The sequence below is a fragment of the Amblyomma americanum genome, chromosome 10, assembly GCF_052857255.1.
Source record: "Amblyomma americanum isolate KBUSLIRL-KWMA chromosome 10, ASM5285725v1, whole genome shotgun sequence".
Classification (NCBI taxonomy): Eukaryota; Metazoa; Arthropoda; class Arachnida; order Ixodida; family Ixodidae; genus Amblyomma; species Amblyomma americanum.
The window spans coordinates 86,899,287-86,923,195 of NC_135506.1; the positions used below are offsets into that span (position 1 = coordinate 86,899,287).

General features: G+C 48.6%; 2 protein-coding genes across 2 annotated transcripts in view; one reads left to right on the forward strand and one right to left on the reverse strand.

Annotated features, from left to right (window-relative positions):
* Positions 1-23,909, forward strand: part of Eogt (EGF-domain O-GlcNAc transferase) — a 160,429-nt gene that overhangs the window by 22,302 nt on the left and 114,218 nt on the right. The gene's annotated exons all lie outside the window — the stretch shown is intronic.
* On the reverse strand, positions 203-23,067 carry LOC144106877 (uncharacterized). The gene is made up of 2 exons (XM_077639819.1): positions 22,724-23,067; positions 203-1,583 (listed from the first exon to the last, which is right to left on the reverse strand). The coding sequence occupies exons 1-2, from the start codon at positions 23,012-23,014 to the stop codon at positions 441-443; spliced, it is 1,434 nt and encodes a 477-aa protein (XP_077495945.1). The 5' UTR covers positions 23,015-23,067; the 3' UTR covers positions 203-440.

Genomic DNA, 23,909 nt, shown 5'->3' on the forward strand with positions numbered 1-23,909 from the left:
AAGAGCGCTTCGAGGCAAAATACACGCCTAAACCATGCTAGCCCAACTGCTCCCGCGCTGGTCAAATAACTGTGCCCCTAGGTGCAGACGTCTATAATCCTAAACGAATCAGCATTCTGCTCACATGGGAAATATCAGTACCGTACTGGAAGTTCCGGCACGCAGGCTTGAAACCTGATACCATGATAACACAAAAAGGAAATTGGTTTCAATCAACGGGTAGACCCGAAGTGAAGGCACGTGATTTATTTTCTCCGGGAATTTTTCGTTCAACATTTGTCAGTGGAAGTAGCTTTTCACCTGAACGCACGAATATATCTGAACATAATTTCAGTTAATAGAAAGAGATAACGAGGAAGCAAAGGCACAAACATGCGAAAATGTTTAGGTAAGTTTGCAGAACCGGTGGGTTGGATGCTGCGTGGGTTAAGAACCAGAAATTAACGGTCTACTTCGATCTTGAACAGCAGGTTGCCGTTGCCTGCGTAGTTCCACCATGCGGTCAATTCGGGGTCGACGTAAAACATCTGCCGGTGTTCGCAAGCAACTGGAGTTAATCCAGCTTGGTTCTCCTTCAAGAGATATGATACGGCTGAATTAGGCGACCCCATCTTGACTCGAACGACTTTTGGCAGAGAACAGTGGGTTTCGCACGTCCGGTTCCAGGTGAAAGTCACGTCCAAACGGTCAGCCCTCTCCTTGGAAACGCCTACGCGCACTGCAAAGTACGTGTGTAGACCGTGCCACGCCGTGACAACCGTAAACCGACTGCTGCCGCTACCCTCGAACGCCCAGTGCTTCGTTAAAGCGCTGGCATTCATCACAGTCAAAAGATAGTGCAATCCCTTGTTCTCCGTCTTGTCTAGCGGGTACGAATCGGCACGACGTTCAATCTTCTGTTCCATCCTCGCTGAAGGGATGCGCATCGACTCGGTTGGGTTAGCCATGCGAACCACTGCGCACTGACGTATGTCTTCCAGGCAGCCCAGTGCGCCGCTGACCATGAGATCCAACTTCCGAAGGATGTGCTTCTTCTCTTGTCGCCACGCCACCGTTTCGCTGGGCCCCGCCTCGCCAGAAGCTCCCCTTCCTCCCTCCCCGGAAGCCTCTGGCACTGAGGAGGCGCGCACCCGTTTCTCCGTACACAGCACTTCGTCGAAGGCCGCCGAGAACTTGCCGAGAACGCGCGTCAGCTCGGCGTTCAGCGTCTCCAGATTCCCCGAGAGCGCGGCGGTGATCTCCTGCAGCCTCGCTTCATGTCCTCTGGTGCGTTCCGTGAGCTCGTTGACCTGAGTCTGAAGAGCAGGCAGTTGCTCCTGGTCCCTCAAGATCGCCTTGATTTCGCTCAGCTCGTCACTGAAACCACGAGCGCCATCTCGCTGTGGTTCTCTCTGCGCTGCTGAGGAAGGCGGAGCATCAAGACATCCACCCAAGCAGTGTGTCGGTAGGCAAGTACTCAGCACCTTCTGGCCGCACCGTGGACACGGCACTGCGTGGAAGCTGCATTCGTCCTCGTAGTGACGGAGAACGGCTGGCAGGGTGCCCACGAAGTGACAGCCGTGGGCTTCGTTCCAGCAGTGCGCCTGAAAATAAAGTAGAAAGGAAACGTGTTCGGCGATTATCACGTTCGCTAATGCAAGAAAAACACGCAACACGTTATGCAACACGAAAATATTGTCACCGACAAACGTAGCAGGAAGTTGTCTGCTGCGTTAACTGCCTCTATTTTTGTAAAATTCGATTGTTACATTCTGTGTGAAATTTTGTTGATGGTTAATGGGGGTTGAATGTCCCAAAGCGAAGCAGGCTATGAGGAACACCGTAGTGAAGAGCTCCGGAAATTTCGACCATCTCGGGTTCCTACGTGCACTGACATCGCACAGAACACGGGCCTCTCGAATTTCGCCTCCATCAAAATTCGACCACCGCAGCCGGGATCGAACCCGCATCTTTCGGGTCAGCCGCCGAGCGCCATAACCACTGATGCACCACGGCGGCTATCAGGAAACGGTTATTAAGTGACCGCGATTATTAAGTGAATGTTTTAATGGGCTTTTTGAGATACAGATACGTGATCTGCGCTGTTTTCATACCAGCATTGGCGGATATCGGGGAAACAGCTGAGACTTGTTCGCCATAAAACGCCTCAAGCAATTTCAAATGGTTACCTTTTTTAACAATTTTTGAGGCGCCCCGTAGCAATCGCAAGATTTGTAGCAGGCGGTTTGTGGAGTTCGCTGACCTTTCCGCGAACTCGTTGATCTTGTGTTCGCAAGGAAAGCCGCTTCAGCGGGGTCGGAAGTCCCCAACAAAAGGAGCCCGTCCCGTCCCTACCTCCCCTTTGTGCGGCCGACGTCCTCGTTTACGCCGCGCCGTCACGGTCACGGGGATGACCCGCCGGGAAAAACGCGAACCAAGTACAGCTAACGACATGTGGTTGTTAAGGGGTTGACGAGGTTTCGGGGGCGCACGAGATATTAGCCGAGTGACCGGAAGCCCACTATTCCTGTAACGACTGTCTACTTCCCTTAACGACTGTGTTCTCTTTGTTGCTGTCAACAACCTGAGTCATCGCCTCGTCGGCACATGTTTCTAGCGTCTGTGGTGCCGTGGGTGGCGTGGGAACGGAAGTCGCATTTGTGTTGTTTGTGTAGTTATTTGAAACCTCCTTCCCAAATGTTTTAATCAGACCTTTTTCCCCAATCTCTGATCAGTGGGCGGACCTTATTTTCCTTTCCCTAACCACTGATTGGCGAGATGGGTCGTTGGTTATCTTATTGGTTGCTGTCCCCGCTAAGGGCGGAGACAGAGGGTTTAAAACCAAGCGCTCTGGGTTGAGCGGGGGCTGAATTCGTCTGATCCACGATTTAGTCATGTAAATAGTTTTCTCCTTGCTTTGTTTCTTCTCGTTTTTTTTACCTATGTTGTAAATAAATAGTTAACCTTCTCCTTTCCTTGAGTAATGTGAATGTTTGCGAGTAGAACCACCGGGTCATCAAGAAACCCCGATTTCATCAAGTAGTTCCCTCTCATCGCCACCGGAAGTTGAAACACAACTGGCGCAGTCGAGCCAGGATCGCAACTGGCGCAGTCGACACAGGATCTCAACTGGCGCAGCACATAGGAAACTCAACTGGCGCAGTCGACAGGATCGCAACTGGCGCAGCACATAGGAAACTCAACTGGCGCAGTCGACACAGGATCGCAACTTCTTTCTACTCAAGGCATTGGACGGAAGGTGAGAAGAACAAGTCGGTGGACAAGCTGTTTGTCCTAAAGGAGAAAACGTGAAGCTGCGTCGAAAGACGACGTCGAGAGCTTCAGGATCACGGGTCGAGTTCGAGAGGACGTCGGAGGCTCAAGTCAGCTAGGAGCTGAAGGAGCCGGGCAACAACAAGCCATCGAGGGTTCGAGTCAGCGAGCTGCTGAAAAGAACCAGGCGTCCACATCGAACGGGTTCGAGTCAGCAAGCTGCTGAAAAGTAACCAGGCGACCAAGTAAAGCCAGTCAAACGAGGCAGAAGTCAGCGAGCTGCTGAGAGATCCAGAGCTCAAGTCATCCGCATCGAGGAGCCTGTCGTCATCACTGAGGACGACGAGATCACCGGGGCAGAGAGCAACCAGTAAGGTGGGATACCTTTCTGCTTTCTCCGAATTCACCATGTCGGTGTAGTGTTTAGTGTTAGAAACGATAGCACGGGAAACGGAGATGGCTGTCGTACGGTATGATCAGGAGGGCAGGATGCGACGGGTTGAGCAGGAGGAGGCTGAACAGCTGATTGAAATTGAAAATTTGAAACTCCAAATTGAACTAGAAAAGAAAAAACTTGCACGGATGCAGTTGAAATTAAGACAGGGGGCGAAAGTCGATAGCAAGGTCTTATTCGCATCAGTTCAATGTTTTGTCTGTATGAAATTTGGGCATTCGATGATTGAGTGTCCAAAAGAGCAAGAACAAGATGTTCCCGCGGTGAGGGGAGATGCGTGCGAGCTAGTAGCTCAGGTAGAGATACTGGCGCCGGCATGCAGCGACTTGCACACCGACGATCAGAGTTCTGAAGCCTGTGTGGATTCAAGGACTGAAATAAAATTAACAGGAGACCAAATTCAGTTACTTTCTAGGGGTGAGTGCTCTGAAGAAACGAAACAGGAAGATGCGGTTCTCCAGGTAGCGGACGCTGATCTGTCGTGTGTGCCGATGACTACAGCTTTGAAAGCGGAAGCGGTTAGACAGCAGGGCCTAACCTTGTGTGTCATGCCAGAAGAGATAGGCATAGCAGTGTTAGTCACTCCTGTGACGAACATGCTGTCAGATCAACCCAATATAGACCAGACCCAGGAGACACTTCAGTGTATTGCTCGCGAACAAGAGTTCAGCATCGCGCCCCAGCCAGTGTGCGTTAACTCTGACGCAGCATCAAGGGTCGAGGACGGGGAGAAGGCGGATCTGATTGTGAGAACGCTCTTTGCAGTCGATAGTAATCTAGCCGCCAAAGATGAGTTGTTTTGCCAGCCAGTGCTGACACTGTGCGCGCTGACAGATCTAGCTGAAGGTGTAGGGCAGCTAGTAACATCGGAAACACACTCGCTACTAGAGCAGCCAGAAAGGGACCAGCCAGATGAAGAACATCAGAGCTCAGATTTCGATGAGCGTTTCAGAATCTCGCACGAATCTGTTCGAGACAGACTCGAGGCTTCAGTGGAACTTCAGGCAAATACGGAAGCTACAAATGTTTCTGCATCAGATTTGGAGCTGATAGGGGCAGCTGCAAAGAGTTTCGCAGCACATAGGAAACTGGTGGATGCGGGCAATGCCTCCATTCCTGTAGGCTTCCACATGGAGCAACCTGCCCCATTAGCAGAAGTGTGGAAGCAAGGCGGCGAAGGTGATCGTAAAGCGATAACGAATGAGCGCATGCTTTTCTTTGAGGAGAACGCCGGCTGTCAACGCTGGAAACAGCTAGCACTGCCGGAAACTGCATGTCAAAGTGTAGGTCAAGTTGCCGATGACAGGCCCAACCCTATTCTAAAATTCAAAGTAAGGGCGAATGCAGACCCAATACCAACAGCAGCCTTCGTGGCCCGTGGGGAGTCTGTAAGCTCTATTAATTTTGAGAAAAGCGACAAGGGAGATCCGATAGCGGCGGCAGCCTTCACAACCGGCGCCGTGCCGTATAAATTGGAATTTTGGTCCAATCTTGTGGACAAAGCTAAAAGGAAACATCTTCTTTTTCGAGATGTAGGTGGCTAGAAATCATTCTGCCAATTTGGTGCACCGATCTGACATGGTGGATTCCGGAATGTGCAGATTGGTGTCCTAACCTTGGGTGCACGGAACGAATTGAGGCTGTGTATGTGTGTGCGCAGTGCTGCTTGGAACCTTGTGGCCGGACTTTAATGTCACACTGACAGCAAGTGTCCGCGTGACATTCTTGGTTGGGAGGTGTGGAGTTCGCTGACCTTTCCGCGAACTCGTTGATCTTGTGTTCGCAAGGAAAGCCGCTTAAGCGGGGTCGGAAGTCCCCAACAAAAGGAGCCCGTCCCGTCCCTACCTCCCCTTTGTGCGGCCGACGTCCTCGTTTACGGCGCGCCGTCACGGTCACGGGGATGACCCGCCGGGAAAAACGCGAACCAAGTACAGCTAACGACATGTGGTTGTTAAGGGGTTGACGAGGTTTCGGGGGCGCACGAGATATTAGCCGAGTGACCGGAAGCCCACTATTCCTGTAACGACTGTCTACTTCCCTTAACGACTGTGTTCTCTTTGTTGCTGTCAACAACCTGAGTCATCGCCTCGTCGGCACATGTTTCTAGCGTCTGTGGTGCCGTGGGTGGCGTGGGAACGGAAGTCGCATTTGTGTTGTTTGTGTAGTTATTTGAAACCTCCTTCCCAAATGTTTTAATCAGACCTTTTTCCCCAATCTCTGATCAGTGGGCGGACCTTATTTTCCTTTCCCTAACCACTGATTGGCGAGATGGGTCGTTGGTTATCTTATTGGTTGCTGTCCCCGCTAAGGGCGGAGACAGAGGGTTTAAAACCAAGCGCTCTGGGTTGAGCGGGGGCTGAATTCGTCTGATCCACGATTTAGTCATGTAAATAGTTTTCTCCTTGCTTTGTTTCTTCTCGTTTTTTTTACCTATGTTGTAAATAAATAGTTAACCTTCTCCTTTCCTTGAGTAATGTGAATGTTTGCGAGTAGAACCACCGGGTCATCAAGAAACCCCGATTTCATCAAGTAGTTCCCTCTCATCGCCACCGGAAGTTGAAACACAACTGGCGCAGTCGAGCCAGGATCGCAACTGGCGCAGTCGACACAGGATCTCAACTGGCGCAGCACATAGGAAACTCAACTGGCGCAGTCGACAGGATCGCAACTGGCGCAGCACATAGGAAACTCAACTGGCGCAGTCGACACAGGATCGCAACTTCTTTCTACTCAAGGCATTGGACGGAAGGTGAGAAGAACAAGTCGGTGGACAAGCTGTTTGTCCTAAAGGAGAAAACGTGAAGCTGCGTCGAAAGACGACGTCGAGAGCTTCAGGATCACGGGTCGAGTTCGAGAGGACGTCGGAGGCTCAAGTCAGCTAGGAGCTGAAGGAGCCGGGCAACAACAAGCCATCGAGGGTTCGAGTCAGCGAGCTGCTGAAAAGAACCAGGCGTCCACATCGAACGGGTTCGAGTCAGCAAGCTGCTGAAAAGTAACCAGGCGACCAAGTAAAGCCAGTCAAACGAGGCAGAAGTCAGCGAGCTGCTGAGAGATCCAGAGCTCAAGTCATCCGCATCGAGGAGCCTGTCGTCATCACTGAGGACGACGAGATCACCGGGGCAGAGAGCAACCAGTAAGGTGGGATACCTTTCTGCTTTCTCCGAATTCACCATGTCGGTGTAGTGTTTAGTGTTAGAAACGATAGCACGGGAAACGGAGATGGCTGTCGTACGGTATGATCAGGAGGGCAGGATGCGACGGGTTGAGCAGGAGGAGGCTGAACAGCTGATTGAAATTGAAAATTTGAAACTCCAAATTGAACTAGAAAAGAAAAAACTTGCACGGATGCAGTTGAAATTAAGACAGGGGGCGAAAGTCGATAGCAAGGTCTTATTCGCATCAGTTCAATGTTTTGTCTGTATGAAATTTGGGCATTCGATGATTGAGTGTCCAAAAGAGCAAGAACAAGATGTTCCCGCGGTGAGGGGAGATGCGTGCGAGCTAGTAGCTCAGGTAGAGATACTGGCGCCGGCATGCAGCGACTTGCACACCGACGATCAGAGTTCTGAAGCCTGTGTGGATTCAAGGACTGAAATAAAATTAACAGGAGACCAAATTCAGTTACTTTCTAGGGGTGAGTGCTCTGAAGAAACGAAACAGGAAGATGCGGTTCTCCAGGTAGCGGACGCTGATCTGTCGTGTGTGCCGATGACTACAGCTTTGAAAGCGGAAGCGGTTAGACAGCAGGGCCTAACCTTGTGTGTCATGCCAGAAGAGATAGGCATAGCAGTGTTAGTCACTCCTGTGACGAACATGCTGTCAGATCAACCCAATATAGACCAGACCCAGGAGACACTTCAGTGTATTGCTCGCGAACAAGAGTTCAGCATCGCGCCCCAGCCAGTGTGCGTTAACTCTGACGCAGCATCAAGGGTCGAGGACGGGGAGAAGGCGGATCTGATTGTGAGAACGCTCTTTGCAGTCGATAGTAATCTAGCCGCCAAAGATAAGTTGTTTTGCCAGCCAGTGCTGACACTGTGCGCGCTGACAGATCTAGCTGAAGGTGTAGGGCAGCTAGTAACATCGGAAACACACTCGCTACTAGAGCAGCCAGAAAGGGACCAGCCAGATGAAGAACATCAGAGCTCAGATTTCGATGAGCGTTTCAGAATCTCGCACGAATCTGTTCGAGACAGACTCGAGGCTTCAGTGGAACTTCAGGCAAATACGGAAGCTACAAATGTTTCTGCATCAGATTTGGAGCTGATAGGGGCAGCTGCAAAGAGTTTCGCAGCACATAGGAAACTGGTGGATGCGGGCAATGCCTCCATTCCTGTAGGCTTCCACATGGAGCAACCTGCCCCATTAGCAGAAGTGTGGAAGCAAGGCGGCGAAGGTGATCGTAAAGCGATAACGAATGAGCGCATGCTTTTCTTTGAGGAGAACGCCGGCTGTCAACGCTGGAAACAGCTAGCACTGCCGGAAACTGCATGTCAAAGTGTAGGTCAAGTTGCCGATGACAGGCCCAACCCTATTCTAAAATTCAAAGTAAGGGCGAATGCAGACCCAATACCAACAGCAGCCTTCGTGGCCCGTGGGGAGTCTGTAAGCTCTATTAATTTTGAGAAAAGCGACAAGGGAGATCCGATAGCGGCGGCAGCCTTCACAACCGGCGCCGTGCCGTATAAATTGGAATTTTGGTCCAATCTTGTGGACAAAGCTAAAAGGAAACATCTTCTTTTTCGAGATGTAGGTGGCTAGAAATCATTCTGCCAATTTGGTGCACCGATCTGACATGGTGGATTCCGGAATGTGCAGATTGGTGTCCTAACCTTGGGTGCACGGAACGAATTGAGGCTGTGTATGTGTGTGCGCAGTGCTGCTTGGAACCTTGTGGCCGGACTTTAATGTCACACTGACAGCAAGTGTCCGCGTGACATTCTTGGTTGGGAGGTGTGGAGTTCGCTGACCTTTCCGCGAACTCGTTGATCTTGTGTTCGCAAGGAAAGCCGCTTCAGTGGGGTCGGAAGTCCCCAACAAAAGGAGCCCGTCCCGTCCCTACCTCCCCTTTGTGCGGCCGACGTCCTCGTTTACGCCGCGCCGTCACGGTCACGGGGATGACCCGCCGGGAAAAACGCGAACCAAGTACAGCTAACGACATGTGGTTGTTAAGGGGTTGACGAGGTTTCGGGGGCGCACGAGATATTAGCCGAGTGACCGGAAGCCCACTATTCCTGTAACGACTGTCTACTTCCCTTAACGACTGTGTTCTCTTTGTTGCTGTCAACAACCTGAGTCATCGCCTCGTCGGCACATGTTTCTAGCGTCTGTGGTGCCGTGGGTGGCGTGGGAACGGAAGTCGCATTTGTGTTGTTTGTGTAGTTATTTGAAACCTCCTTCCCAAATGTTTTAATCAGACCTTTTTCCCCAATCTCTGATCAGTGGGCGGACCTTATTTTCCTTTCCCTAACCACTGATTGGCGAGATGGGTCGTTGGTTATCTTATTGGTTGCTGTCCCCGCTAAGGGCGGAGACAGAGGGTTTAAAACCAAGCGCTCTGGGTTGAGCGGGGGCTGAATTCGTCTGATCCACGATTTAGTCATGTAAATAGTTTTCTCCTTGCTTTGTTTCTTCTCGTTTTTTTTACCTATGTTGTAAATAAATAGTTAACCTTCTCCTTTCCTTGAGTAATGTGAATGTTTGCGAGTAGAACCACCGGGTCATCAAGAAACCCCGATTTCATCATCAAGTAGTTCCCTCTCATCGCCACCGGAAGGGGAAACTCAAGTCGGTTGATAAACGAAATACCACTCTTTAGAAATTCGAAAACCAAACCAGTTCCTTGCTTCGGTTCTAATTGCGTAAATTTTCGTCCAGAGGGTTTTACCGCGTTATATGCTGTGCTAAGTGTGTAAGCTGTAAAAGACAGGCGTTATTTGGCAGCTTCTTTCTTTACTCCTTGCCACAGCGCACGCCTACGACGACCTTTTGGTAGCGAAACTGTGTGCTATTTTACCAGGAATTCGAGACAGCGCCCAGGCAGTACTACTAAGCGTAGCGGCCTGTAGAGTTCTGTTCCGCTGAAAGTTAGTTTATTTCTTTCTTCCTTTCTTTCGTTCTTTTCCTTTTCTTTTTCTTTCTTTCTTTGTACAATAGGCCGCGCTCAGGCAGCGCGACGGCTCTCCCACCATCTGGCATTGCGCCAGCTTTGTCCAAGAGCAATGAAGCGTTGTTAAAAACACAGGAAATAGTCTTATAAATTAAGAAAATTTCGGATAGCTGGCGACACAGTAGAATGAATATTATTTGCAAGAGGAAATGACTTAGGAAGAACACAAAATCATTCACAGTGATTACGATTACTTCGGTTAAATACAGGCTGGCAATGAAGGCAACGGAATTCAAAATGCATTGATACTACGTAATACTTTTCTGGGAAAACTTAAGGTCTTCAAACCAGCTGACGCCGTGAAAAGGCGCCGTAAGAAGCGGAGGGCATTGTTCGTGCTCGCCAAGGAAGCGCATTTTCCGAAATTTGTTGAGCCACAGCGCAGAAGGTAACCAATAATTCGACATTCTAAAAATTTATATGGCTATCAGTATCTCAAATTGCAACACTGTGTCTGAAAGTTCTGTATTAAAAATATTTAACTAATTTACTAGCAACATTCTTCACCTGTTTTCGATGTCCACCAACACTAGCACTGCAGTCCTCAGAAGTTATCTTGATAGCTCAAAAAGCATGCAACAACCTTCATATGATCTGTACACACCGTATCATTTCCTTAGAGCAACTGTTCATAATATTCACCATCATCATTATCATACTGTCTACCTCCATTGCTGTGTTGGAGAGGGTATCGACATCCTCTTCAAGCGGCTACCAGCACAGTGGCATTGTTCGAAACGACGAAGCTGATGCTGCTGCTAGATCGGCGCACGGCAGTCCCAACATTGTCCGGATACCACTGACAAGAAAGATATGACGCAGCGAGACACCTGCGAATGCTTGCACGAAACAAGGCTTTAGCGCCATGGTCTACCCATGGAAACTCGGCATGCCGTTTACCCCTCCTCGATCCTTTAGTTCAACTGAACCCACAGTCCCGTCCCTTCTGCTGCGACGCTGCTTTGTCGCCTGCGGCTGGGAGTAGCGTTTACGAAGTCCCACTTAGTCGTAATGGCAGATTTTCCTGCGTTGGAAAACTGCTGATGAGATGAGAAACTGAAGCACCTACTTTGTGACTGACCTCGGTTTGAACGTGAGTGTGACCTCCTCGCTGCAATGCTCCGCCACTCAGGTCCTCATCCCCTTACAGAAGCCAAGATTATAGGTCCTTCGAGTAAATCTTCATCGCAGAGGACAGCTGTGAAGGCGCTTTTAAAATTCTTGCAAGACTTAGGATTGAGTTCAAGATTGTAAACTTTCAGAGTATGCCCAGAGTACCCTGTTAGTTACGGACTACGCACACATGAAAAGGTGATCTGCCCTCCTTCTATCCCTTTTCTCTCTCTCCTTCGTTCCCCTTCCCACGTGTAAGTTAGCATACGGGGCGTAGTCCAGTTAACTTTCCTGTCTTTCCGTTTATCATTCTCTTTCTCTCTCCAATCCTAGGCTTTCATTTACTTGGAATCCATTAAGCTTCCCTGACAGAGCATTGGTTACATCTTGTTTGGCTTTAGCCAGACTTCATTTCTAGAAACAAGGGATGGTAGCATGTCGGTCACCACTCAAAGCCTAACCTATGGCTGACGACATTTCAGACAGGAAGAGCAATTTCGGCGACGTCTCCAGCTCATGTGTTGCATGATTTTCTCCAAGGTGAATTGAAGAAACTGCGCACAGTCGTGCAGCGATGCAAGAATACGCGTTATATTTACAATCAATAATCGCCTTCGCCTAATGCAGCTCGCCTTTATCGCGCCCGCAGTCGTGGCTCCGCGATCCTGGACACGACCAGGATCTAGGTTCCGGTTTGCGGGGAGCAAAAGGAACGACATGCTGCGGAACAATTTACTCTCGGTCTACGATTAGAAACATTTTAGTGGTCCCCTCATATCATTTGAAAAAAGAAAAGAAAACATTAAGCAAAGAGAGAGGAAGCCCTCTGTCGGCCTTAGAGCCAAGTGAGGATAACAAAAACAAGAAATGCCAGGAAAAACAGTTTTGTTAAGAAAATAACAAGAGTTCAGGTGCCAGATGTCACTGGGAAAAAAAAATATGCAGCCTAACCCCGTCAAGGCCCCGCGCTAATTTCCTTCCGTCTTTTATGCATTGATGTTGCAATCAGCGAATTTCCCCTTTTTCTTAGGGGTTTGCAAATGTCCATAATTTATCGCAATAGAATTAAGGGTCCCGTTCAGCCGAAAAACAACCCGTCGTGGGTCTGCGACTCGAGAACCATTACCGGTCGAGAGGGTCGGGACGTGAGAGCCACCTCAACTTAAGAGAAAATTGGTTGGGCACTCACTGGAATCGAACCTCGATCCCATGTGTGCACGCTGTCCCTAAATCACCAAGGAACGTTAGTTCAGTGAGAATAAACGGAGGCCTTGTACCAGCACTTCGCCTCAAACATTGTGTATATTAGAGGGCAGCAGCGTGTAGTTGATTAGTGTTGCAAATTAGTGGCACCAATTAATGTTTCTGCCGCTATAATGTAACGCTCTTAAGGTGAACTTAAGTAACCCCTAAGATTTTTTGAATATCAAATCGAGTATTCTTGCACTCGATTCGATCGAAGAGTCAAGTAGTGACAGTCAAAACTATTCAAGATGAATGAAATTCGTTCTCAAGTCTTCGGGCTTTGTGCCAAAGTTCGAACAGTGCACGCCGTAGTGTTTTCGACGACGGCTCCAAAGAGAGGGCCCACTACGAAGCAGCACTCGAATGAAAGGCGCGAAATTGAGTCCTTGCGAGAATATGCCTCGCGTACTGCGTGCATAACGACCCACGTTGAGAAACACTTAGCGCGTCAGCTCTGCTGCTCGCGTTTGAAGCCTTCGAGTTATGCTGAGTCCACGGACAGAATCCAACGTGCCGGTCCCCAAGAGGTTGCCACGGTAACCGAGGTGGTTACATAACTGATTGAAATAATCACCGGCGGCAGCTTGATGCGCGAGCACTATACACCAACACTAACCTATGTTCATCCTATATGTGCAGCCTGTTTCACCTAAGAATTTACACAATTTTTAGAAACAGGCTTTTTGAGTTATAAGAGTGCTGTGTTCAGCATAGCATTGTCAGCAGTGTAGTACATCACAATACAGCTAAGGCGTGATAACTAGCAAGATGGTTAACTAAAAAAATTGTCAATTGGCTTAAATTGGCTAACCCTGGAATTCAGCGAACATCTTCTGCACACATGGTTACTCATCACGTGGCTTCACATCACCCCGTCTTATGTTCCTAAGGTCAAAGGTCCACCCAAATGTCATCCAAAGTCAATGGTGAACTAATGGTCAGGGGTCAAGGGTCGGACATCATAACTGTACCACATATGGTCATACACGACTATCCTTGGTTGGGCTGAAGGTCGTTCAAGGTCGTTGTGCTGCCTACCCGAACACTGCTTTACCTATAGCGTAGGGAAGCTTTTCGCTTCAATATTTAGTAGCAAACTTTTTAAGTGTTGCTGTTCGGCTCCTGAATTATTGAGAGGCGTGTAGCAGATCCTAATCCATGGCAGTTTTTTAGAAATTCAAGTTACGTGCACTGGAGAAGTTGCGTTGTCTTGCAACCTCGTTGAACGGTCATGTATTTTTTTTTTGGTGCGGTGTCGGCAAAACATGATGGGCCACTGCGCCGAGGGTAGCAGCGTCTTTAAAATTTCAAACACTGGCATGGATATTACTTGCAAAGGTACACGCCTCCCAATATTTTAGGAACGTAACAGTAATAGTTGCAAAGTTTAGTATTCAACACTGGTTACCCAACCTGCTTATAAGCACGTCTTAGCTGTATTCTAATTCACTACACCACTGACATTGCTATGCCGAAGATGTGAGAAGAAAGATTAAAAGAAAGGACAGGCATTGCAACAACCGCGTCATCTGACACAAGGCTTTCAAAGACGCCGTCGGGACGTCGCCTATAGGGACCCCAACCTAAAGTTTGCCGCGCGACGACAGCGCTGTGTTCCTCCCGTAGCGGCGGAATTCTGAAGCGTCGATCGGGCACGACGGCGCCGGGGCGCTCTGACTGGCCGTGTTCGCGTGCTGCGCGCGCTTTCTCCCTCCGCGTGCTCCTCGTGCCCGTCTCCTCGCGGGCGCGGCGGATGCGAGCACAGCCTGACGACTGCACAGTGCGCCGTTTATGTCCATCGTTGGGCAGTTTTTACGCGGTGATCGAAGTGGCACCGTGGTTGCATAAAGGTGGGGAAGCGTGTTGCTTGATTTGTGGGCTTCTATGGAATGACGCATTTGCTTACTGACGTGTGTGCTGTCAACAAAAATTACCCAGGTGGCAGGAATCGTTCAATGCGAAGTACTGGTGCATTATCGCGCGTTGCAGTATTGATAAAAATAGTACTACTTATCCATCACCGGCGGCAACAGGAGAGAGCGCTGGCGGGCACTTAGTATATGTGCACTTACTCGGCCGACACCATCTAAAGTGGCAGCGCATACAACTGCGAAGGCGAAGATGGCAGACACGATTCCACTTCCACATGTGAACTAACCTTGTGTCTCTATCGTACACACGAGTAGCAATGTGGCTCTGCAAATTACACTGTAGCTAGACCATTGTTGTCCGTAACGCGTTACAAGTAACGGCGTTACCGGTAACGCACTACTTTTTTCGGTAAATTAGTAACGTAGTCGTTACAAATTCGGAACTGTAACGGGTAACGTACTTAAGTTAACATTTTTCGGTAACGGGAGGCGCCACGTTACTAGTTACTTTTTGTTCCAGTTGTGACCTACTCCGCTCATTTTTTAGAAAAAAAAAGCGCAGAGCACCTAAAGTGATGTAAATAAACAAAATGCACAGGTGCTCCCGACAACCCGTGTTGGGGTTCGCATGCATGCCAGAAAACAGCTGCCCTTGACAACGCACCATACTAAAAATAGACGGAATAGCCATAAAGCACAAAACACCTGCACGAACCCGCATTCACACACTTGCCTTCACCGACCTCCCCTTCTCAAACCAATCACACACACACAACTTTCTACACAGTGGAAGCATGCCGATCATTTTGGAACATCACATTTTTCAGAATTGCTCTAAATTTGTTGAGAGTTCCGCGATGTTTTCTTTGTGAGGTTAGAAATGATGATGGAGTGTCATTTTGTGTTTAATGCCACATTCATAAGATGGCTTCATCATGTAATACACAGTTAGAATCGAACACATGTAACTCTACAGGCATCTTTAGGCTACTGTAACATTGCTAAGCTCCTGAACATTTGTGCTAAGTATTCTCGTTAAATCAGGATATCGCGTAAAACCATTGTTTCGGCTAATTGTTATTTGGGAAATGTGAGCTTTATAAAATTGTTATCGTAAGTTCTTAAGGTGACGAAAACTTAACATTTATGGCCATGAAGTAACGGCAAAGTAACGTACGGTACTTTTTTTCAGTAACGGTAACGATTACGCCCTACCTTTTTTGTAGGTAACGTAGGGCGCTAACGCGCTCGTTTTTTTAACGTAACCAGTAACGTATTTAGTTACTTTTTTTCGGTAACGCCAACAACACTGAGCTTGACCTCGGGCGGCCGCGCAATAGTGTTACGTGCCCCGTCGATGCGCATCAAAACTGAGTTGTGCCAGCGGTTTGTGAGTTTAACGTCCTAATTCTGTACGTAGATTGTGCACAAAGCCGTTTCTGAAGGGCTCCGTAATAAGAGGTATTATTTTTAGATATCCGCATGGTAAATACGCCATATGCTGTAAATACGACCATATGGCAGAAGCGGCTAAGCAAGCGCGACACCGGTAGGAACGGTAATGCGTTACCATATAGGTCGCATAAGCCGCAAGCCCATGCTAACACTCTCAAAGCTCAACCGAATGGGATTTATTAATGCGCACCTATATTGCGAAATACGCTTTCGTATTTCGCACAAATCTAAACGCGGCGCGATTTGATCTGTGACACTGGGGTGAGCAGCATAGCGCCAAACCCATTGAAACACCGCGCAAAGGGAAAAGAAAAAGGTAGCAGAAACATGTCACCAGCACGCACGGCGGAAGTAAGCAGATCGAGCCGAGCTAGCACTATTTGAAGACACGAAGGAAAAAAAAACGCGAAACGCATTCGTGCCGCAGCTTCGTTGGAAGGTAGGCTAAATTTCAGTTTTCACTTCGTACACCACGTGGTTATGCGCTCTGGGCACAAAACTAGGGTGTGACGAAAGCAGAGCCGTTTTGGACTGTTTGCTTGACGCCGCGCACACGAGCTGCTCCCTCCCTAAACCACGAAAGCGCGCGCGAAATTTTCGTAGCAGTGTCAAAGCGTGCGGAAAACCCTCGAGCGGGCGAGCTCTTTCACAACGACGTCCATGCACGAGCGCAGAGAGCATAGCGCGCGCGAAGCAAGCTCCTCTCTCACATCGGCGCCGAAGCGCGAGCCAGAAAGAACGAGTGCGCGCGCGCGAAACTCGTTCAATTCACGTGCGGGCCAGGCAACGCACACAAGTCAGTGGCGAAGCTCGTCGTCCTGCCCGATAAAGTAGGAGGAATCGCTCGGAGAGGGCGCTGTTCACTGGCGTCCGCAGCGCCCCCCTGGCCCAGGTTGTGTCCCCTATCAGCCCGACTGCACATCCACCACCCAACACTGACGGAACAGCACGTACGCATGTCTGAAGGCTGGAAATACGCCCTGCACTTGCGCCCTCTTCCGGCCAACATGGCACGTGACGACCACAGTGGTAGGCGCGTTGCACGGACGGAGGCATTGACTCGCCACTACGGGAACAAACGCGGAAAAGTTCTGCGTAGACGCCTCTGGCCCTGGGCATCATGGGGGGTGGGTGGTACACGGCCGCAGTTGTCCACCAAAACGTCGCGGTGAACAGCCTAACGTTCCAAGCTCAAAACATAAAACGCGTAGGAGGTCGCCCTTGCACTACCCGCCACAAACCAGGAGTTGCGAGTCATCATCACCGACTCGAAAGAGGCATGCGAAATATTGGACAGGGGCACATTCTCTCTTAGCGTACCGCATCCCTCGAAATGGCGACTACCTCGGGGCCCCCGCGTCTCGAACGATTGTATGGGCTCCTGCCCACATGGGCATCGAAGGCAATGAATCGACAGACGCCGCCGCCCACGTGTTCGCTCTGCAGGAAACGCCTCCAGATCTTTCCGAAACCGATCCCGAACCCAATCGGGCCCTCACTTTTCGACAAATCACAGAATTATACCAATCCGGCCACGCAATCTATCCTAATCCCTGTTATGCCTTAAAGGGACACTGAGGAGAAATTGAAGTTGTTTGTATCGATATAATACCAAGTCCTGATCACAAAAACGCCGCTCTTACTGATAACAAAGCTCTTGTAAGGTAGAAAAAAACAAGAACCAAAATACAGGTATCGCCGCCACCGGCCAAACTCGCAAGTACAAGCGTGATGACGTCGTAGGACAAGAGACGCCACCTTGGAGGAATTTTCCTTCCTACGTGGCGCGCGAATCTCTGAGGCTGACAAAGGAAGATTGCGCGGTTCAATATCGAAGTAAGTTTTGTTTTAAAACCGATAGTGCCCTTTTATCGCACAAAGAAGGCAGACAAAAGGCTACATGAATGTTGGAAGCAAAGAAAACCGACGCTTGGCGGCACCACAGGCGGCCAGGAGAGTTTCGATTTGTTAAGGCGCATCGCGCCTATGAGCTTTGCGTGCCCCGTGGTTTTGTTTTTGACGCGCCTCGATTTATAAGCGCCGAACAGCAGAGGAACTCCAAGTGCCGCTTCAAGTGCTAGTTAACCTTTGAAGGAGTCTGTGAAGGCTTGTTAGATGATCGCCACGGTCGATGAAAAACTATAATGGCACGATGGTCGGTGATCGTACAAGGCAGCACTTGTGTCTTCGCACGCTCGCCCTGCGAAACATTCCCGGCTGTGCTGGTCAACTTCAAACTACTTAACGGAAATCGTTTACTAGGGACGGGAGACAAGGTACAAGGCAGTTCAGAAGAATTGCTGATGGCCTAGCTCTGTTAGGCCAGGATATAAGTAGCGAAAGCACGGAGAATTCTGCATCGGAAGAGTGCATTCACTAGATGTGCCTTTATTGATAGCTGCTACTTTAGCCGTCGTGGCGGTGTGGTAGCGTCTCCGCCTCAAAGGCCAACGAGCCCTGGTTGGATTCCGAGCCACGGATTTTTTTTTATTCAGTGAGTGGGCGGGGGGTACGTTTCAGTGGCTCCCATAGATGCCGCCACCGAATACGTTGGTTAGCGGTTAAGCGCAGGCTCTGTTAAGGCGCGTTTATGCTCCGGCATAACACGCGCGCGCGCGCTGCACGGCGACGTCACGTTGGCCAAAGCGAGACCCTCTATACTACGCTTGACCGCCGACGCTTTCGGCGGCTTCGGCGCACTCAGACCGCACTGGCGGGGAGACTTGGAGCATGTCTCTATTTCGCGCCGAGTGCGCCAGCCGCCGCCGGCACGGCCAGACTGATTCGGCTCCGCGGCGAGGTGCGCGTTGTGACGCAGTTCAATAACTTCGGCAGTTGGGCGGAGCTGTTCTCTTCACGGTACACATCTGAGGGTACATGCAAGTGGGCGAGAGATCCTGATCCAGTGGACCCGTTGGATCTAGCGGAAGCCGTTGAAGCGTCGTGCGTCGGCTTTAGTTTCAAGGCGCCCACTTTAAACGCGACCGCCCTTGAGCACCTATCCGTTTTTTGTGGCAATAAAATAAATAACTTGGAATAATTTCGACCACCTGGGGATCTTTAACGTGCACTGACATCGCACAGCACAAGGGCGCCTTAGCGTTTTTCCTCCATAAAAACGCAAAAATTGGTTTTTTGGGAAAGGAAATGGCACAGTATCTGTCTCACATATCGGCGGACTCCTGCACCGCAGCCACCTACCACAGAGAGAGAGACTCGGTCTCCTCAACGGACACTGACACAGTGACACAAATGCTATACGCTAACAAGCGTCCACATCAGTACCTGCAGGGCGTTATTTCCTCAACATCAAGGGCCTGTCCACAGCGCTTTACGCTATGCACAGCCTTCACCCTTATCCCAGGTGCTCTTGGCCAATTCCCAACCCCTTCTCCCGGGTGCTGTGGTAGTAGTAGTGGTAGTAGTAGTAGTAAGTGTTTTTAAGAAAAAAATAATATAAAGGAATGAAAAGATTTTTGCTAGCCCCGGCATCTGCCATCGATACTGAGGCACCTGAGCTGGGGCAGCGGAAATAAAGGATAGCAGGAAGAATGGAGAAATGAAATGAAAGGGGTGAGGGGACGGGAAGAGAGGATAGGGGGAGAAGTAATATGTACAAACTATTTACGCAATAAATAGTTTGTGTACATTACCTCTTCTCCTATCCTCTCTTCTGTCCCCTCACTGCTTTCATTTAGACGGAGGCCAAATACCACACCCTAACACCAACCAACCATGCAACCAAGTAGAAGTGCGCTTAATCGCCGTCGCCGCATTGCGGAGAAGAGGAAAGGAGGTATCCCAGGTGTGTTGCGTATTCCCTCCGTGACGTCACACACCTTGACTGAGTGGAGCGGGAAAGCGTCTGCCGGCATCGCATGCGCATGAGATGAGGGTTCTGCATAGAACGCCAGTGCAATTTCATGCTTTCAACGCAAAGCTGGCTTTGCTCGATGCAACGCCCTGTCGCCCACAGCCAAAGCTCCCGGCCGGGCAAGGCAATGATAAAACATTGAAACAGTTTTGTGACATACCTCCGGAGCTCGAAATTCAGTTAATAATAATAATCTTTATTTTGCCATCGTACATTTGGATGGGAGGACGGCGGGAAAAAAGCTGCTCGCAGGCAGCTTGACCAGCCCACAGCCCCTGTTTTTTTTTTTCTTTGGCAGAAGAAGCACAACAATACATCAAATCTGTACACAATTTGGCACAGTAGTCACAGTACAAACAACAGAATAACATGAAATCACAGAAAATGAAAGTATCCGAAATCATGTACTATACATAAGGCGGAGATTTCTGTAAGGACATGAAAATAAATCAAACCCATCTAATTTGTAGGTGTTCAAAAGAGAGGGTAACGTGTAGGATAGGCGCTGTTTCCCGGTGTTCAGACGAGGAGTAGGAACTAACCACCGTTCTGCATATCTAGTGGGGTATCGTGGCAAATTCGTTTGCAAGTTTGCAAGACCCTGTAAGCCATTCAGATTGTGTCTTAATTCTGTTTTGATCTTTGCGCTGAGTCGGTATTTATATAAGTTGTATATACTAATTACCTTGGCATTGTGAAAAAGGTCTGCAGTTTGGGATCGGTGTGATGTATTATAAACATGACGTATGTATTTTTTCTGTAAAAGATGTATGCGCTGTAAAATAGACGGTGCTGCGGTTCCCCATACGAAATTGACAATAGTTAAGGTGCGAGTAAAAAAGTGAGTTATATAAAAGCAATTTGGTTCTCGTTGATAGCTGATATTTTAAACTGCCTACCAAGCCGGTGATTTGAGCTAACTTTGTTATGAGATAGTTTATGTGATCATTCCAAGACATATGGGAGGAGAAAATTGCTCCAAGACACTTGAAACTCTCTACAATTTCTACGTTACGGAAGTTTAGTACTATGGCATGATGTGGCGGGATGATTTTGTTTATTGGCCGAAAAAAGATTGCTTTGGTTTTCTGTTCATTTATACGCATGGAATTATTTGTTGCCCATTTTCCCAACGCTATCATTGTGTCGTTACATGCGGATATTATTTCTGAGATATTTTTTCCGGAGAAAAAGATGCTCGCATCATCCGCGTACATAATAAATGTTACTTCAGGGTTTATGTTTATAATATCATTAAGGTATAGATTAAACAGCAGTGGTCCTAGTATACTACCTTGTGGTACACCAGCGTGGATAAATTTAATTGCAGAACGGGCATTATTTAGCTGAACCACTTGCTTTCTCTGAGATAAATATGACCTTATTAGTTGTAAGGCAGTTCCGCGGATGCCATATCGCTCTAGTTTTAGCAACAGAATATTGTAATCCACCAAATCGAAGGCCTTTGAAAAATCGAAAAATACACCAAGTGCCAGAAAGTTTTGTTCAAACTGTTCAAGAATAAATTCTTTTTGTGCAAGAAGTGCCAGTTCGGTTGATTTGTTTTTAGTAAAGCCATACTGATGTGAAGTAAGAAGATTGTATTTGTCAATGAATTTGGATAAGCGTATGTGCAAAAGTTTTTCAAAGACCTTCGAAAACACAGGTAATATGGTCACCGGTCTATAGTTGCTCAGATCATTTCGGTCACCTTTTTTATATATTACAGTTACTTTCCCTATCTGCATTTTGGCCGGAAAGACTGCTGTTGTTAAACATGTATTAAATATGTTGGCAAGACCTGGAGCAATGATGTCGCCTACGTGTTTCACAGGCCGCACCTGAAGGTCATCGATATCTCGGGATGTACTATTTTTTAGGTTCTGGATTACAGATATTATTTCCTGGTCAGTTGAAGGTTGCATAAATATAGAGTCACTGTTCGGAGTACTCATGTACTCTAAAGCGTCGGACGAGCCGCTGCTCGTGGCAGTCCTACAAAAGAAAGTATTAAATGCATCGGCTAAATCGTTTCCAGATAACTCTTGACCATTGACTTGTAGTTCCGAGGGTGCGGCATGAATCTTGCGACGGTGTAGAAGCGTGTTTAGCCGAGACCAAAGTAAATCATGTCTGTCACGATCAACGTTCAGATAAGAAAGGAGGTATTCCTTTCTTGCGAACCTCAGTTTTTTGGTCAATTTATTTCTGTGTTGTTTAAAAGTGACCAAGTCAACTTGGGCTCGTGTACTTAGAAACCGTTGATACAGTTGGTCCCTAATTTTCATTTCATGTTTTAATTCTTGTGTTATCCATGGCTTCCGTATTTTACGACTTCTTCGACGAGACTTCAACGGAAAATGAGCTGAATACAAGTTCTTAAATTGATCAAGAAATAAATTGTACGCTTCATTTGCATCACTTAATTGGCATTCATTTGTCCAGTCAAATTTTTGCACCTCCTCGCGGAACCCCTCAAGCGTAGCGTCTGTTATTATCTGGTGGTATATTTCCTCATTTTTTTTCCTCTCTAGTCGACTACCGTTGAGACAGAGGAAAACAGGCAGGTGGTCGCTGATGTCATACGATATTACACCAGCTTTTGCAGCGTGTACTTGCGCGTTTGTAATAAAAAGATCCAAAACAGAACTTGATTCAGTAGTGACTCTAGTCGGTTCAGTGATTACATTTACGAAACCATTGGAAGTGATAACTGTACTAAAATCTCTTGCATGTTGGGTATTAGAGCCCATATCAATATTGAAGTCTCCACCAGCAATTAGAACAAAATTATTTTCAATGGCAAAAGCTAGAAAAGAGTCATAGAATTACTTAGAAAAGCTGCCGTTAGAAAAGCAGTGCTGAACCCCTCTAAGTTTCCTCGCTCACAACGCCGACGACTCCGACATCAGATTTTCTTGGAGCGGGCCCTTTGAAGATATCGCGTTCAAAAGCCGCAGAGATACGATAAGAAGTTCTTAAAAGGCGACGCAACTGGGAAAATTTCGGCCTGCTATGCATCGACGGCCAAAAGCTATCTAAAATTTGCTCGCTGCGGAGTGGAAGCGAGGTACACCAAGCGAAGGCGACTTAAACTGCGCTTCAGCAAGGGGATCGGAAACAAAGTGCAGAAGTCAAGCAGCCGTCGCATTGCGATCGAAGCTTGTGCTCCACCGAGAAACAACTGCGAGTCAATAGGAGCTGGATGAAAATTCCTGCATTCTCGACGCGGTGTAATGCACAGCCTTCCCTAGCACTTGGGGAACAAGAGAAAGGCAGCAGACGCTCACCTTCATGCCGTCCGCTTTCCTGGCAGGCAGCTTAGCCTGCTGACATTCCTCCTCCAGGAAGGCTTCGCCGTCCAAGGGACAAACGGGTTCACCATCTTGGATGCTGCCCCTCCGGCACAGCTCGCAAAGGACGTGCGAGCAAGGCAGCAGCACCGAACTCCTGGCGACCACTCGGCATAACGCGCACACACTCCAAGTCGGCACGTTCTCGGCGAATCGCGTAGGTCTCCAGTTCAGGCCTGCAGCAAAGTCACGTGTTAGATACAGAAGACTTCCGTCAGTATCGGACATGGCTTCGCGCGTCGCGTCCAGTGTTACCGCCAGTTACCGCCTCGAACACTACGGCGAAATGAATGACGGAAGCGCTCGTGATCGCGCCATCCAACGCCTGATTGCGTCACTTCATGGCGCATGCGCATAACACGTTTCGTTTCTCGCTCCACACCGTGCGCAGTAGAGGGGGCTAGGGCATATCCAACCCTATCTAGTAACGTTGGGCATATCCTCCTTCTAGGGAGTCGCCACGGCTTACATGCTGTACACCACTAGGAGGGAGCGTGACGTCGTAATATTGAAGCCTAGTCATAAAAAATGTAATGCAGAGCAGCAAGGGAAATAGGCTCTCACGTGATAAGGCAGCAGCCGGATTTCGGTTTCGGTTTCGCTCTCTCGCTGTGTTGCGTCAGGCGACCGACAAGGCTGCGCTTGAAATTTGAGAAGCGCACACAGGCCATGGATCTCGGAGCTTTATATGTGCCAAGAAGCCAGCGTCTCAGTGCACCCGTGTGTTTCGTGAAGTGCGACTGAGTCGTCTGAGCTGCGCAATGAAATGCTGCGTGCCGGCATGCAGGAGCCGCGCGGAAGAACGCCGTCCTGGGGTTTCGTTCCATCGCCGAATAAGCAAGCTCTGCTCATTCCATGAGAAACGAAACTTTCCGACTAGGGCATGCCTGTGTAATGTGTAATGCGAAAATTTTTTTAGTGTGACTTAGGACAATAATGACATTACTTAATTTAAATGGCGAGTCAATTTCACATATCTTGATATGTGCTTGCACCTTTCACAACAGGTTTCCAAAAGATCCTAAACTGAAAACTCTTTGGATAGAAGCTCTAGAACGCGACAAATCTTGGACGCCATCGAAATGAAGCTGTGTCTACTCTATCCATTTCGAATCTGAAGATT

Excerpts from the sequence above, each read along its gene's own strand:
- LOC144106877 (XM_077639819.1), bottom strand. The coding sequence starts at position 23,014 with ATGTCCGATACTGACGGAAGTCTTCTGTATCTAACACGTGACTTTGCT. Across the intron at positions 1,584-22,723 it reads GGAAAGCGGACGGCATGAAG|GCGCACTGCTGGAACGAAGC; the intron begins GTGAGCGTCTGC and ends CTTTATTTTCAG.